The following is a 16606-nucleotide window of genomic DNA, read 5'->3' on the forward strand; positions in this document are numbered from 1 at the left end:
TAATTTAGATTTTAGTGATGTTGACTTGGATGTATAATGTAAACTGATGGTTCTGGACTTCTTTTGATTCCTGGAACTTGGTTATGTTTTACAAAACCAAAACTGAAGTATTTAATACTAGCTGTGCATGATTTGAAATGGGCATGATTGTAAGCCAGTGTAGTGCTGCTATGTTACTCTTTCAAAATAGGATTAAATACCTGATAGTTGGTAGGTATGGGATTAATTTTTACACATAATATTTAATATTCAGGAGTTAATGTAGGATTATATAATCTCTTCCCTTGACTGCAAGGAAGCACACTTATGTGTGTTCTCTCAGTTCCTGTACAAGAAACCAGTTTCACTGCATGTTTTTCCCAGTTGTGAATAGAAATTATGTTTCTAGAGCCTCCTACTGTTCTGTTTTATCTCATAGTCAGTAGGAGATTCTCTTACACATGCTACCAGTGTTTACTGTTTTTCCACATTTGGATGTGAGTTTGTGGGGAGAATTTTAAGAAAATATTTTCCTGATGGCAGCCTATTCCTTTCATTGCTGTGCACCTAGGTTTGCTGAGCTTTGGAGACAGCTGACTTTTGTTTTTATATTTGTTTTAAATTTACTAATGGCCACAGTTGATTGATGTTTTAATTTTTTTTTTTGTCTCCTTTTAGGGTTTTATTTTTGCACTGAATGTAGCCAGGACGGATCCTTGTGGGCTTTGGCAGCCCTTGGAAACTGTCAAAGGTAAAAATCAACCAAAGCTCAATATTGTGATCTTGAAAGTTGGAGGTGAGAAGAGCAATAGCCTATGCTGGTTCTTAAGATACTGTAGGATGTAGATCTGTGTTCATGTGCTTTCTAGTGTGTTATTTCCTGTGGGTTTGTCTGTGAAGTTTGTTACTGCCTGATGTGATTTGTTTCTGTAAGCTGAAGTTGATATGTGTGATGTATCACTTTCTTTAAAAAATAGTTAATTTATGTTGAGATTTTTTAACTCACTGGAATTGGGAGGTGATTATTTCCTATAAGCAATAAAGTTATAGTCAAAGGTTTTCTATCATCTAAATGCTCTTGCTTGCAGAACAACTTGCATTTAAAGTGACAAAAAATTTAACGTCTTCTGTACGTTAAATTTTATGTTGCCTTTGTACATTCTTAACAGACTCAATGTAGCACAATGCTTTAGCAATTAAATCCAATATGGTTGGATCAGGTGTTACAAATGAACATTTTGTCTGTACCTAGAGGCTGGTGTGTCGATACAGTTGTGTCGGACAAGCAGTCTCATTTAAGACACTGTTCAGTCAAGTAGTGCCTTGTTCTAGCTGCTCTTGTTTCGAGTGTGCCATGTACACGAGATCGCTGCCTTGGGAGAGCACTGGTGTGCCTGCTTTGCTTTGTGACAGAGTTTGGGACCTGCCTTCCATTTCTCCTAAATGTCTGTAGTGGTGACATTTGGTGCAGCCTTACTGTCCTTCAGGGGGCTTCTAGTGGGCCATATCCACTTTAGACTTGGGAATTCACAGGAATCATGATTGGCTGTACATTAATAAGTGCTTCTCTCACAGCTGCACTCTTTAGAAGCTTGAAGTACGTTTTTTCTTCATTATCTGATGAAGAATGGACTTTCTCTTTAATCCATATTTGATTCCTGCTGCCAATCTATAAACAAAAGTGTTGCTGTATGAAATACCCTTGAATTAGACAAGGTACTTAGTCCCAGTGATGCCTGGTTGATGAAACCAAATTTGAAATCGTTGAAATTCCAGCTCTCTCTTGCTGTTGAGAACTTTGTATTTTTCTAAGCTGGACCCTTCTACACAGAGGGAAAATTAGGCCTAGAGGAAGTACCTTATTCACTGGTATTGGTTTTCAGAGATTTATAACTATATGGAAATTTTGTTCAGGTTTTGCTTGCCAGAGTGTGTTAGAATGTAGTAGTGCAGGATGGTATCCATAAGGACACTGCTTACCCTGAGTGGCTGATAACTGCATTTAATCTCTCATGCTGATCCCAGTGAACAAAACAAATACATCTTTGCTGAAGAAAGACATGGAGCAAAAATAGGACTAAAATCTAATTGGATTATCCCAAAACCATACTGTTTAATGGCAGGACAGTATTGCAGTAGACATTAAAGTTCGTAAGAAATCCTGCTGGTTCATATTAATGAATGTTTTTACCTTTGAGAATAGATTCTCATCACTGTATTACATTTAAAGAGTTAAATAAAAGTTGTTCCTAAGTTTGGATGTGCATTTGCTACATCATATGTGGGCATACCAGTGCATTGCTATTTGTCAGGCCTTCCTTGGTGTTACCTTACTCCAGCTGAAGTTAGTTAATTTTTCTGAAGGATATCAGGTATAAAAAATTGAGGGATTTCAGTCCCACTTCAAGTAGTTTGGGTGGATATACGTAAGGGTAGAAAAAGATTATCTTACTTTTGACCTTTTCCAGGAGTGACTTTCTTGATAGGTGCTGGATCTGAAAATCTAAATGGGCTGTCTATAAACTTTCTTTTTATCACCTGGGAACTTGACATATCACATTAAATATTGAATATAAGTAAACAAATGCCTTTAGGCTTTTGGCATTTTCCTGATCCTAGAGGATGCTAGTACAAATTCTTACTTCCCATCCTTCCTCCATGTATAAAATAAATGACTCTGTGTGTCACCTTCAGGACTCTGCTCAGAAGCTGGTGAGCTGCAGAGGGGATGTCTGTAACATGGAATAATTATGTTATTTCTTCATGTGCTCGCAAAAAGCTGTCTCTGTGGGCTAAGAAGTCACCCTCAGCTGTAAATGACTGCTGCAGAAGTCTGCCACAGAGGTAGTGTCCCATGGATTCAGAAATCTGGAAATGCCTCCTTTTGGCAATAAATAAACTTGCAGTGCAGCATTCTTGTGCCAGTGGCTAAAGGAATCAATGATTCATGGATGCAAAAGAACATAAAAATTATTTTATTGGGCTCATAGTTTGTTGGAAGATGTTTCGTCTCCTGAAAGAACCCAGAAGCAAATGCAATGAAGTATTAAAAAAACCCAAACCAAACAACAAAAGGACAGTGTTCAGCAAAACTTCCTCTTGCAACACCTTTTGTAGTCTGTAGCTTAGGCTCTTCCTGCATCAGATAAATATTTTTGTTGGTGGATTTTCTTTTTCCCTTGTGAAGTTTTCTAGTAAATTACTGAGCCTTTTAGAACTTCTAGCTTTTTACCATCCCATGTGAGTGAGTTCACTCTAAGTAAGTATTGTATGACATAATATTATATGGTTTTTTTTAAATGTTAAAGCAAGTAAAACATTAATTATGGGATAAATAAAGAGAGAAAATAGAAATTATAAAAAAGAAAATACAATGGAGAAGGAAAAGAGTTTATTCATTCAATTTTGTACTCCAGTCTCTTGAGTTCTGGATAGTTCCAGTGTATTTAATCTGTTGTCTGTGGGAGAGCTTGCTTTTCTTTGTTCTTGTAGCCTTTCCATTTTTAAAATTTCCTAGTTCTACTGACCTTTTCTTTCCTCCTTTGAGATGCACTGGTTGGTAGTTTTTTTGTCTTCTTCCAGGAGTATATAAAAACTGGAGTCAAATACTGCCAATTCCTCTGGTAGTGAGGGATCTCAGAAGATAAAACATGTCAGTTTTTCAAAGGCTTATGTTTGAGTTCTTCCAGCACTCTGAATGAAAAGTGACTTCCCCTTGCAGTGCTCTTGGTCTGACCTTTCTGGTCTTGTTTTATATGTAAGGGTTTTTTTAATGCTTCTGTAGCTCAAGTTCATTCTTGCTTGTTTTTCTGACTTCGAGGCCGGGTAAGTGCCACAGGAATCCTTCTGGCCAAAGCTGTTTTGGCTGTTAGACATCAGACTGTCTGTCTAACAAAACTCTGAGGAGCTTCCCAATTACTTGACTCTGATACTGCAAAATCATGCTCCAAAACTCCCAGCTCTGAAAGTTCTGGAGTGGGTTTCAGAAACTGAGCATGGCAAAGAAGTACCATGGACAGGGACTGCCTCCTCCACTCTTGGTGCAGAACAAAAAGCTAGAAACATTTGTTCTAGGCAGGAGGATCTTGGTATAGATGTCAAATGCTTAGCATTTGATACCTCTGATTTTTGATTATGTGCTGAAGGCAGAATGTTTAAGTGAGGATTTGGGTAAGAGTTTGATTTTTCTCCTCATTCCTTCTTTTCCAGAAAAGGAAATTACTATGCTCTAAGTCTTTACAACTCTTGTGCCTTGCACTAGAGTGTATGATATTACTGAATGTAACAGCTTGTTGGTTGTAAGATTTATTAAGTTGTATGTAACATTTTGTAGCTCCAGGCCCTTAATGTTTATAGAACTTGTTATTCACTCCTTGAGTCTACCGTGGCAGATGTTGTTTTACCTATGTGCAACACAACAGAGGAGGCTGGAATGCAGACAGCCTTACACTCTGAACAAACATTAACAACGAAGTGAAGGGGGTGCATCATTTAGAAGCTTTCTGTTGTCAGTTTCCAGGCTTGGAATTGCTGCTGTGAAGGTGACAGCAGTTCTGTAGCTGAGGTGCAGAAGTAGAGAGACTTGAAATGGATGTTAAATGCTGGTGCATTTGTGAGGGACAACTGTTAAAGGCCAACAACTCTTGGCTTTAAGAGAATTCTTAACTCCGTGTATTCAGTGTGAGCCCTTACTTTCCATATACCTGGAATGTCAGAGATCTGGTCATGGCTTATGTCTTGCATTTTAAGTGTTAGAAATTCCTGCTGAATTTATGCTGTTGCATTTGATCTCTTAAATTAATTAATTTGATCCATTATCCCAGAAAGATGTCTCATCCTCTGGAGTAGAAGCCATTCTAATCTTAAACACCAAAGTCTCCCTAGTTGGATTGCATCCTTCCATAATTTACTTTACAATATGAAGAATGGAGTTTGGGGTGCAGATTTTGTTCAGCTGGAGCCACACTGGCATGTCAAACAAATCTGAAAATAGATTACCTAGTAGTGTTGAATATTTGAAACACTGGGATCTGTTGACCTGGGTTAAATTGTAAATGCCATCCTGAAGGTAAATGACTTTATCTGTTCCCTGAACCATTTAGATTCTAGAATGTATTTATTTTTAGAATGAAGTCAAGGAAAAAATCCTGAAAGTAAGACTTCAGAGGTTCTGTGAGATCACTGGAAGTCTTAAAAATTTTTCAAACTAATAACCTTTAGATTGTCTTTAAGCTGTGTCTTTAAAGCTTGTATTTGCACAAAAGCTGTTTCCTAGTAAGAAAGAATTGCTCAGCTCTGGTCTGTGTGATCATTCCTTGCTGACTGTGGCTTTACTGAGTAAAATCAGTGACTAAATTAAGTACTCAGCAATGACACTTTCAAGTTAAAAAGAAAGGAGGATATAACTATTAAGTGGGTTTTTTCTTTTAATTAAGTAGTTTTGTCTTATTCTGAATAGCAGTTCTCATTTGTGTAAAATGTAATTTCAGCAAATATATGCAGAATGGCAGCATTAAAGGTCATAGCCTAGAATTGTAGTTTATGTACACTGCAATCTCACAAAACTTTGTTAAAAGCAGAAAAATAATTGTTTTTAAAATATATCTTTTTTGTTTATCTTTTAGGCAGTATTTTGCATTTCTGCAGAGCTTTGCACAGATCCTGTTCCCATGCAAACTGATGAGGGAGAAATACTGGAGGAAGGCAGTCCCAAGGTCAGTGAGGTAAATACCACTGTGTTTTGAAAGAAGAAAAGCTTGTTTGGCTGAAAGGGATGGTGGAGGGGGGGGGGTACATGGAGTGAACTTTGACTGGTGCTGATAATTTTAATAAGAAACTTCATGTAGATGCTTATTATTTATTGTCATGGAGATGCTTAAAAAATTAAACTTGGAAAAATCTTTAGAAAGACAGGGGTTTTGCTACCCACTAAGGATTGGAACATGTATTTTCAAGCACTTCCACGAAGGAAAGAGAAAACTTGTGAAAAGATACTAATCCTGATAGTATTGAATTTGTGATAACTGGGAGGACTTTCTTTCCTAGCCACCCACTCTCTGAACTAACCCAAGGAATTAGACATGGGGGCCCTTAGGTGCAGGTGCTGGTGTCTGTGGATTACTGACTGACCTATATTGAAGGTGTGCTGCTGCTTGTTTCCTTGTACTTGCCAGCATGTGCTGTGAGACTGGATTGTGTTGCTTTTGAAGGCACCTCTGATTCTCAGCATAGCTTGTTGGAACAGGAGAGTGTGAAGTGTTCTGTTGAGCACAATGCTGTGTCCTGCTTTTTGCCTTCTTCCTGAAGATGCAGATGTTAAGTTGTGAATTACTTTGGTTGTCATAAATACATAGTCATTGGCATACTCTTCTGAAGGTTTATGAATACAGTTTATAGTCCTGACTGCTCAATGAGTTAGTGTCAACATTGCACCTGATGTGTGTTTAAAACGTGCTCCCTACATTTCACAAAAATCTGAATCATTGTTAGTTTGCTTGTAGCTTTGTGTAAGAGAGAGACTGAGAAATTAAAAACTAAAAGACTAAAGTTAAAATCTGTTTCCTAGGTAGACCTTTGGAGAGATGCTTTCACTGTTTTAGTGTATAAGAAAAAACATTTTTTTAACTGTAAGCACCAAGTTAGGAAGTAAGTTAGTAAGTAATTATTAGAGGAAGGACTTGGCAATTGTGCTGCATGTACTTCAGGAGTTGTGTTAATTTTAAATAGCTTTGAAGGAAGGTTGGCTCTAGATTAGGAGCTGAAAAATGAGAACATATCAGTGGATGTACTTGCAGCAATCCAGGCTATTGAACACATCTTTTGACAAGGATGTGATTACAGGTTTCAGTGGGGAATAGACATGAGAGAGGAGACATCATGGTGCAATAATTACTGATTATAGCACAGCTATTGGTGCCTTCTTTTCACCACACAGAGAGGATCTTTGTGTGTGAACAGGCATTTATGTGTATACAGACAGGTGCCTGTGTGTATATTTATGGATACACAGCTTGCCTTTTTTTTTTTTTTTTGCCTTTTTGCCTGTGTGGCAGGAAGTAGATGGAAGTGACTGTCTTTTCCTCCAATGAAGGGTGTGCTTTTCTTTGGCATACTTAATTCTGGATATAATGGTGAATATTGTATATCTGCTCCAAAAATTGAATGAGCTTAAATTTAAAATCAGATTCTTTATACTGACTTCAAATACCTAAATGTGTATGAGGTATTGCTTTGAAACAATTGTCGTTATGGGAGATCAGGAATTGTGCATCTGGTATTTAGTGTTATTAATAAATGACTATATAGGATCAGTGAATATTAAGCAAAAAAGTCATGACTGCATCTAATTCTTCTCTGCATTCTGTGATGTACAGGACTACTCACTGAAGTCTGTTTTTCAGTGTTTCTTCAATCTGTAAATGATTATTCTCTTTGCTTGTCTCAGGAGAGTTTTGCATCTATAACAGTTGAAAGTTTGTCCTAGAAAATTTTAGGCAAATTATGTTTCACTATATTGTCTAGTATCATTGAAATTATTCCCTTAATTTACAAATGTTTAAATGATCTAGTAACTTTTTTTCATAAAAATACATTTTCCTACGAAATGCCATTTTAGATATTCAGTAATGTAGTTCAGTTTTTTTCTTTTGTGAGATTCTTTGCCCATCCCTCCTCACCCACTCCCAAATTTTTCAGGCAGGAGATATGAGGTATACTTAAATGAAGTATTCTGCAAGAAATGAGAGCAAAATCATCTTCTGTGGAGATACCATGAATATCAGGTTATAAAGATTTGGATACTGCAAGAATTAATTTTTTTTGTCCTACCAGCCTGAAAATAACCTGAATTTAACATGAAGATTCTATCGTAGAGGGGAAAACAAATGATATGTCATGCTGTATGCTTGTAAACTGGTTTGGGTCTATAACTGTCTCAGATTTTCTGGCATCCTAGACTGTATAGTATTTTGAGACATCCTGGTCAAGACTTGAAGATAAAAGGAGATTTCCTCTGGTTTTGAAGAAAAAAATTATATTATGCCTTATGTAGAGCTGAGCAAGTCACTTTAAAGCCTAAATATTTATGGCCTTCAAACTAATTAACACTATGTAAGGTATGATCAGAAAGTTTAAGCCCTGCAGTGAGACATCATGAATAATGATCTTCTTGCTTGACTCCTAACAACCTGATGAGCAGTTGTAAAGTCAGCTCTTGAAATGAGGGACAAACTCAGTGGCAACTCATTGGAAATTAAGTTTAAGGACAGTTAACAATGGACTCAGTTCCCACTTTAGTGTTTATTTCAACCACTGTTGTCCATGTATACATTTTTATTTAATTAGTAATTTAATTTTTTAATATTATGGTTGTTGAGTTGTGCTCATGTTCTCAATTTTGCATACACTTTCTTTAAAATGGCCTCAACATGGTAAAGACAGCTGGCACCTGACAGTAGCATGCTCTTGATTCCAATAATTACCTAATGTTAGTGCTATACAGAGAGGAAGCAACTTGTGCAGAAGTCAGTTATTTCAAATGAGCATATGGGTTTAAAAATTAATTTAGTTTCGGCAGATGTGGAAGTCTTAATTGATAATAATATCCAGTCTATTTTCTCCCAATGACCTGCTAGTGAGTGTCATACAGTGAAGTATCCTTTCACCTTTTAGAATAGTTTGGGGTGGGCTGTCTGATTTCTGGCTCTTCAGGGTCTCTTTTCTTCCTTTTAAAAAACAAGAAAAGAATCATAGAATTGTTTAAGTTGGAAGAGACCTCCAAGATCTTTGAGTCCAATCTTTGAGTACCACCATGAGGTGGCAAAGGCTCACCAGGGGGGTACAATCAAGGGGATTTTGCAGGACTGATCTCTTCAGAACTGAGAATCCAAGCAAGACCTCGTGGTGTTCTCCCCAGTCATGGCTGCTGGAGCTGCCTAGTGGGAGGCAGGAAGCACTGGGTCATTCTGGTTCCAAACTTCTGGCACCTGAGTGAAATCTTCTGCTACCTCTCTATTGCAACAAGAAGAAAAGAAAACCAGTGTTTCTCCTTGGAACCCTATACCCTTTGCTATTTGGATTATGATTTTTATTTTTAATTATATTTTGTGGTAGCTAATTAGCTACTTATAGTTGCTAGGCTTTTTCCATTAACAACCTTGGACCCTGACAATATCAACAAGTGCTGAACTTCTTGTTTGTGACCGATTTCAACTGGTTGATCCATTAGTTAAGGATTACTGCACAGGCAATACTTAAACTTGGTTTCTTAGTTCTTCCTTTGCTGTAAAATATTGCAGGAGGAAGCTAGAATTTTATGCCTGATTTGAGGTACTTTTAGATTTCTTTCAATGTTGGCAGGAGTTTTGAGCTTATGCAGAAAACTTCTTTATCAAAAAATGCAATTAAAATGCTCATGTTAAATGTAGAATTTCTCGCTCTCCTCATAGCTGTTCCTTCAAGCCTATGAATTCAGAAGGGAGTGAGGGACTTTGACTAAAGTAATTTATAGAAAGGTATTGATGAATCATGGTTTTGCTTCAGTGTTGTAGAAGGGAAAAGAAGAAAAATACATAGTTCTGTCATTTTAATGTTTTGTATACTAAAACTCTAGGTATATAAAATTTTGATTAAAAATATGACTGCACAGGATGTTTAATAACACTTAATTCCTAATAAGAACAGGAAAAGGGAAAATATTCTGTATCATACGGTGTTATGTAAATGTAATTTTATTCAAAGTTTTCATCAGTGTTTATAGAAATAATTATTGAACTGAATTGATAGGCCAGGAATTAGGCTACTTTTTCATACTTTGGCTCTTTCAAAATCAGTGGCACAGACACTGAGGCTTGTCCTGTTTTTCAGTCTTGCTGTCCAATGCCATTTACAAGATGTCTGGAGACCACCTGTTAATCCTTATTTTATTTCAAGTTGCTAGTGTTCATATCTGTCAGTGTGAATCTTTCCCTTACATTATTGAAAACTGCCTGCTCTCAACCTGGTTAATTCTTGCTTTTCTTGCCTCTTGGTGTCTCATTGGGAGCTAGCACTTGCCTTCTCTTTGAATCACTCTTCAGAACTCCGTTGGCACTGGCTGTGTTTTGTTGTGGTGTTTGGTTTTTTGTTGTTTTTATTTTTCTATCCTGAAGCATTCACACAGAGATGATAAAAAGTTTAAAAAGTATGTGACTCAAGTATCTAAACACTTGCCTTTACTTCATACATGTTGAGAATAAAGGAACACAAGCCTATGTTAAGTTAGGTATTTTTAAATTTATAAACAGAATCTTAAAATTCACAAGGCAGTGTTGGTTAAAGTTCTCTTTCCTAAAAGCAGGAACGTTCCACTAAATGCATTTATGGGTAAGGTATGCTGAGTTCCTGCTGTGGATGTTGCATAATGATGACAATAGTACAAAAGTTAGGCTGATGCTTTCATTTTGTGGGATTTAGAATTAATGTAATGAAAAAAAAACCCTTAGTTAAGTAAGTAAACTTATAGCATCCAAAACCTTGATGCCTGTGTCTCTGGGGCTTACAGCCCTACTCAATGACACAGAACTGGGTTTCAATTTAGATAACACTGAATAATTTAAAAATTCAGGCCCATACAGTAATGAAATAAACATTACAATTACACTTTGTGAGTGTAATTATAAAAAATATGTTTTCCAGTCTAGTACTGGCCTGGTACAGGGTGCTTTCAGATGATGGTTCCCTGCAGAATAAATCCCTGCACTCTTGGAAAATTTTGGCTTGTTATGAGAGGTGAGGTTTCAACCTCAGTGTACTTTCTTGTGAGTACCTGACAGTTCTGAGTAGGTTACAGCTTACTCACGTGGCTGTTGCTTCTCCATTGGATTCATGACAGTAGGCTTTGGGGTTTTTTATTTAGTTATTTCATTTTTCATGTCTGCTGGTGAGTTACCTGTGGAGCTTCCAGCATTTTTCTGCCCTGATACACAGGGTATATTTCCATTATTTTTCTGGAACAAGAGTTGTAGGAGCAGCTAGTCTTTGTAAAGCTGGCTTACAAGTATACTAATTTCCTGGAGTCTTTGAATTAAGTATCTTGTATAGTCTTTGAAAAGTAGAGAGGTATTCTATATAACATGATAATTTATGCTTCTCCCAAAATGTAGCAGCTTAAGAACCAGGAGGACAAAGAATTTTTCACAACAGAAACTGATGTCATCTCCATGCTCTGCTAGCTTCATTTAGTTAACCTGAAAAAGCTGCAGCTCTTGAGGAGAATATCTCAAACCCAAAATATTTGCATATCATGTATTGAAATAAAAATCCATTAACCTCTCAGTAAAGAATTAATTTACTTAAAATTCATTTTAATTACATGTTATAAAAGCTTGTAGAAGTGTTATGGCATAGTCCTCTGGTTTTAAGTATTAATTAACATAGTCCATTAAGGGAAGCAGAAATCTTGGGTTAGTTTCTCTCTGGAACTTCAACAGTGTGGCCAGAAAAAGAACCTAAAATACTTTTCTACAAAACACTACACACTTGGACCTCTCTACATGGGGAAAAAATACCCAAGCAAACCTGCTTGTGAGTTTATAACTTCAAATTTCAAAATTTCAAGGCATTTAACAAAGAGCCATAATTATGGTATGGGGTCTAACCCTACCTGGCAACTGAGCACCACAGTGCTGCTCATCCACTCCTGTCCCTGCAGTGAGATGGAGGGGTAGAATTGCAAGGGAAAAAGTCAGAAAATATGTGGATTAAGATAACAGTGGTGTAATAATTTGGGGAGGAAAAAACCCAAACCAGTAACTAAGAGGAGAGGAAAATAAAACCTGTGAAAGAACAAATGATGCAAAAGGAAAATAATTGCTTGCTGCCAAACAGTGGATGCCCAGCCAGTCTCTGAGCAAAGTTAGCCCCAGCCAACATCCACACACACCCTCACTCACTCGGTTTTCATGCTGAGCATGGTGGTATGTAGTGTGGAGTATCCCTCTGGACAGTTGTGGTAAGTTGTCCTGGCTGTGTCCCCTCTGGCTTCCTGTGCCCCCCTAGCCTGCTCACTGGTGGGGTGCTGTGAGAAACAGAAGAGGCCTTGATGCTGTGTGAGCCCTGCTCAGCAGAACAGAAACATCCCTGTGTTATCAGCACTGCTTCCAGCATGAATCCAAAACACAGCCCTCTACCAGCTACTATCTAGAAATGTAGCTCAATCCCAGCCAAAACCAGTGTACAGTATGTTATCAGGGTTCACTATATAAAAAAAAAAAAACAGTTATAAATAAGGTAAAATTGTTGAGGACTGCAAAAAAGAACAAGGAATTAGACTGTACTACTTGAACTATTGTGAAGGAATGCTGTTGATAGCCTAGGTGCTTGGACATTTTAAAAGAAATTCAGGATCAAGTTCAGGATTCTTCCAGTTGGGTGTACTGTTTTCTACAGAGGCAAGATGGATTGCTCATTTGAAACCTACTTATCCTTAGTGAAGACTGCTAAAATATAGATGCTGAACTGAAAGATGACTCTCTGTTTTCTAATCTCAAAATACCCTGAAGTGCTTTTGAATCACAAAAGAGAAGGTTAACACAATGATGTATTTTCTTTCTCTTGGAAAATACCGTCATGTGCCAAGGTGACTTGGAGATCTGTAAGAACTGTCACCATGTGTTCTTTGATCCAGTCTTTTCATATGTACAGTTCATGTGGAGGAAGTGTACTGGCCTGGCATGTCACTGCAGTCAACAGGTGTGTGTCTCATTTCTAAAGGAAAAAACCTTTCAGTCTTAAGAAAACATTCAGCTTAAAAACTCATCTTTTCCATTCTTTTAAAGATTCTTTCTTTTTCATAAATATTTTCTCATTAGTTTTTTCTCAACCAATAGCATCTCATCTTCAGTTGATTACAGCAGCTTATAATACTTTGCAAAGCAGGCAAAAAAGCAGATATTTGCTTAAAGATTGAAAAAGTGGTTCTGCATTTGAGAGCTTATGTGATATAGTGCTACAGTCCCACTATGAGATGTGATGTGAATGACATTCATGGGAATTGATTTGTGGCTTTGCTTACAAAGCATCTCTTCTCATGCAGGTGTGCCATTTATTGGCACACAATTGGAGGACTTTCTGGCTTTTCAGAATATTGCCTTTTGATCTCTTTGCATTTGGTATTGGCTTTAGAGAATTGTTGGCAGTGGTTGTAGTCTATGTGAATTGTGGCAGAGTTCTTTATAATTGGTAACTTTATATGAAGTCTTACAGATGTGGAAGCATTGATGAGTGTTTTCAATTTTCCTGTCTTATGGCAGACTTGACTTGAGGGGGGATAGGTATTTGGGGAGAAATTTGAGCCAGGGACATTAAAGCTTACTCTACCCTAGTTTAAAAACCTTAAGTTTACTTTAGAAATAATTTGTAGAATGTTAGTTTGGCTGAATCATTGAAAGGTGTAAAATTCATTGGTCTTGACTTTGTGCATTTGCAAGACTGTACATTTGCATGACCCTAAAGAGACTATTTCCTTTTCATTTTGTGAACTAGATGGGTATGAATTTTTTTCACTTCCTCAAAATTTTTTTTTCATTCATTAGGTGTGGAAGAAGTGCATGTGAGTTTGATGGGAAGAGTGTAGGTTGTTATTCTTGTGATGGTGGTAGTAGTAACAAATAGTAGTGATGGTTTTCAGTGTTTGAATACATAAGAGGATGATCAGACAACTGAGGACACTGGAATTCTGCAAAAACATATTGTGTGATATCAGTTCCTCTGAAGGGTAAAAGCAACATTGAAAACATGTCAGCATTTCCTGGCACTTGTTTGAAGTCACTGAAGCATTTGAGCAGTAGGCAGAGGGTATATCATGAGGGGAGAGTGTAGACACAGTAGTGTGGAATTAGGTTGAGAAATATTTAGAGGTACTTTGAAATCATATTGGTTGGTTTCAACAGATACAATTTCCACATGTAATTCCCAGAGAAATAACTTATTCCCATGGCATCTAAAGGTTTGTTGGGGAGTTTTTGAGGGCAAGTTGTTGAAAAGCCCAGGCTCTGCTTCCAGAGATGAGTGGCTACATTAATGGTTTGGTGGTCTGTCAGATAGCTAATCTTTTTAATAATCTTGATAAATTTAGAAAAAATGTAAAAGCAAGCAGCAGTGTCAGTGGCTCCCCTGTGACTAAAATGAGTTTGGATTTTCATTCTGGTAACTGGAGAAACTGGAAAGCAGCTGTGGGTGTGGATAGCCTGTATTCCTTCTCCTTTTTGACAGTGATCAAAAGTGGATGCCTAATACAGACCTAAGGCAGGGTTAATATATACATATAACAGATTTGTTCTCAGCCTCCAGCTGTTGAGGAACTTTTTGGGTCACTGTTAGTTTCTATGGGTTTAGAATCCACACAACAGATTTCTGTGAACGCAGAAAAGAAAGTTCTTTTTTCTGTTGCTTCACTGTCTGGTCTTAAGGCAGAATAACTTCAGCACCAATTTGTGTGTGCCTCGCTTATGTCACTTTCAGTCATTCCTAACAAACAGCTGCAAAAAGTATTTGTATCAGTGAAGGTGATTAAATGTGTAGTGCAAAAGTGTAATTTAGTTTTCTGTGATTCTGATTATCACCTGCTTTCTTAAGGCTTTGAAAATTCCTTTAGCAGTTCATGCCTGTTGTCCTTTTGTGGCAATGCATCATCTAGATTTCCAACTCCAAGTGGGAGAAAGTTAATGTTTTCTCTCATCTGTGTCAGGGTGGTTAACAATGTGTGTATTAGAATATCAGCCACTTACAGATGTCAGCTTAAACTGCTATAACTTGTTCATCTGTGTCTGCACCATAAAATGAGTTGACTAAATGGAGTCACTGGGTGAGAGTGGCTTGTGAAAGTCCTGGTGGGGGTGAGCTGTTCAAGGGCTTTTGGGTCAGATGTGTCCCCTAAATGGAAAGTGTAAAAATTTTGTTATGAAAGTGTAAAAGGTAGCTGAACTTAGCAAGAATTCATGGCTTGTGAAATGCTTTTGCTCTTTAGCTGAAGAATAATATAAAAGGTTAATTAAATAAAATTGGAGAATTTTTCTGTCTTACTAAATTCCTATTTTCCTGGTCTCCATCCATACTATGTATATGTAGAATACACTACAAAATGGATGGAGTGTATGGATGGAACACACTAAAAGATGGATCATCAAGAGTGGAGCAGGAGAAGAAAAGCAGTGTAGCTTAAATTCAGAATGCTTTATTCGTTTTTTGTGTCTGAGATGGTCGAGTTATTATTCAAAGCTGCCTTGGCAGCTTCAGAGTTGGAGTTTTCAGATGGTATTTCTGGATATCCTGTCATACCATGACTTGAGTGACTTTAACATCTTCCGTGGTTGACATAAGGTAGAACTGTATCTTGCTGCAAACAGCTAGGTGGTTTAAATTGCTTTCAGAGCAAGATATATATATATATATATATATGCACACACACATTGTATTTTAACATTATATTTTAAATAATTAGCTATTGTATTTTAAATACTAAACAGCTTAGTGATACATTAAAAAATAATAAATTTTTTATTAAGTAAACTTTTGTATTTGTACAATATGAAACGTGGCTTGGATCCCAACCTGTTAAGCATTTCCGAAGTGTGACTGTTGTTTTCATGGTATTGATAAAAATGCTTAAGCTTAGCAGGGAACTCATGCTAAGCTGCTGGGTATTTCACAGAATATTTGTTAACAAACATCTTAAATATTACATAGAAAGTGAGCCATAGGTTATTTCTGCAATTACTTTGTGACTGTTTGGTGACAGCTGAAACTAAAAGCAGAACTTCTGGTCTTTAACCACTGCTGCTGCTTTTGTGCTTGTTTAGCTGCAGCATAAATTACATCTTCTGAGCTCCATAGGTTAATGATGAACGGAGTTTCCTTTGACAACTTGTCCTGCTGTTCTATGTGGATGCTGCATGTTTTAATGATTATTTCTGTTAACATGTTGGCATTTCTTCTAGTTAATGTCATGTTTCAGTGAGCCAGGTGTTAAAGTACCATTAAGCTGCATATAGCAAACGCCAGTAGCAGATTAGTAACTTTTGAATGTAATTACTGTGGTCTAAGTGTGTTAGCAGTCAAAATGATTAGCAGGGAGTTCTGAATGTGAAGTGTGATTTAGCAGAGGGATTATGTTAGTAAGTTTTACTTCTGCTGTAACTAACAGAAAACCAGTCAGGACTGTGTGGTGGTATTAACACTGAAATGCTCCATCTAGATGCTGCTGAAAAGCTTCAAAGAAATACTGATTAGGCTAGGTTCACAAATTTTTGTTGGTGATTTTTATATATCAAGACTGTGCTTTGGCAAAATGGAGGGAAAAAAAAAAGGTAGAAGTAGGTTCAAGTGCAAATTTAGTTACTCAATACAACAAAGTTCTGAAAGAGACCAAAAATTCAGCCACTATTTCATGCATATCTTGTCTTTAAGACTTTCCTCTGTGTGATTCAGAAAAATACTTGGTGCATTCTCATTTTAGAAGCTGAGTTTGTTTTTTATAAGTTTAAATCACAAATTCTAAGGAGTTTTTTAATGCTTTCATTTGTGTACTGAATTTAAGATTTAATCTAAGAAGTACATTGAGGCTAATTTTGCTAAACAATTTGCACTATTC

At 36.9% G+C, this 16606-nt stretch overlaps 1 protein-coding gene across 4 annotated transcripts in view; it reads left to right on the plus strand.

Moving 5' to 3' along the window:
* TNRC6B (trinucleotide repeat containing adaptor 6B) overlaps positions 1-16606 on the plus strand; it is a 134208-nt gene that overhangs the window by 11636 nt on the left and 105966 nt on the right. For 3 of the 4 annotated variants that reach the window (XM_058804452.1, XM_058804453.1, XM_058804454.1), the window contains exons 2-3: positions 658-730; positions 5604-5702. The exons of the other annotated variant lie outside the window; for it this stretch is intronic. In XM_058804452.1, the coding sequence (XP_058660435.1) occupies positions 5649-5702 (54 nt within the window). In that variant the 5' untranslated portion in view covers positions 658-730; positions 5604-5648. The remainder of the gene's footprint in view (positions 1-657; positions 731-5603; positions 5703-16606) is intronic. 4 annotated transcript variants of the gene reach the window in all.

This window comes from Ammospiza caudacuta, chromosome 5 (assembly GCF_027887145.1).
Source record: "Ammospiza caudacuta isolate bAmmCau1 chromosome 5, bAmmCau1.pri, whole genome shotgun sequence".
NCBI lineage: Eukaryota > Metazoa > Chordata > Aves > Passeriformes > Passerellidae > Ammospiza > Ammospiza caudacuta.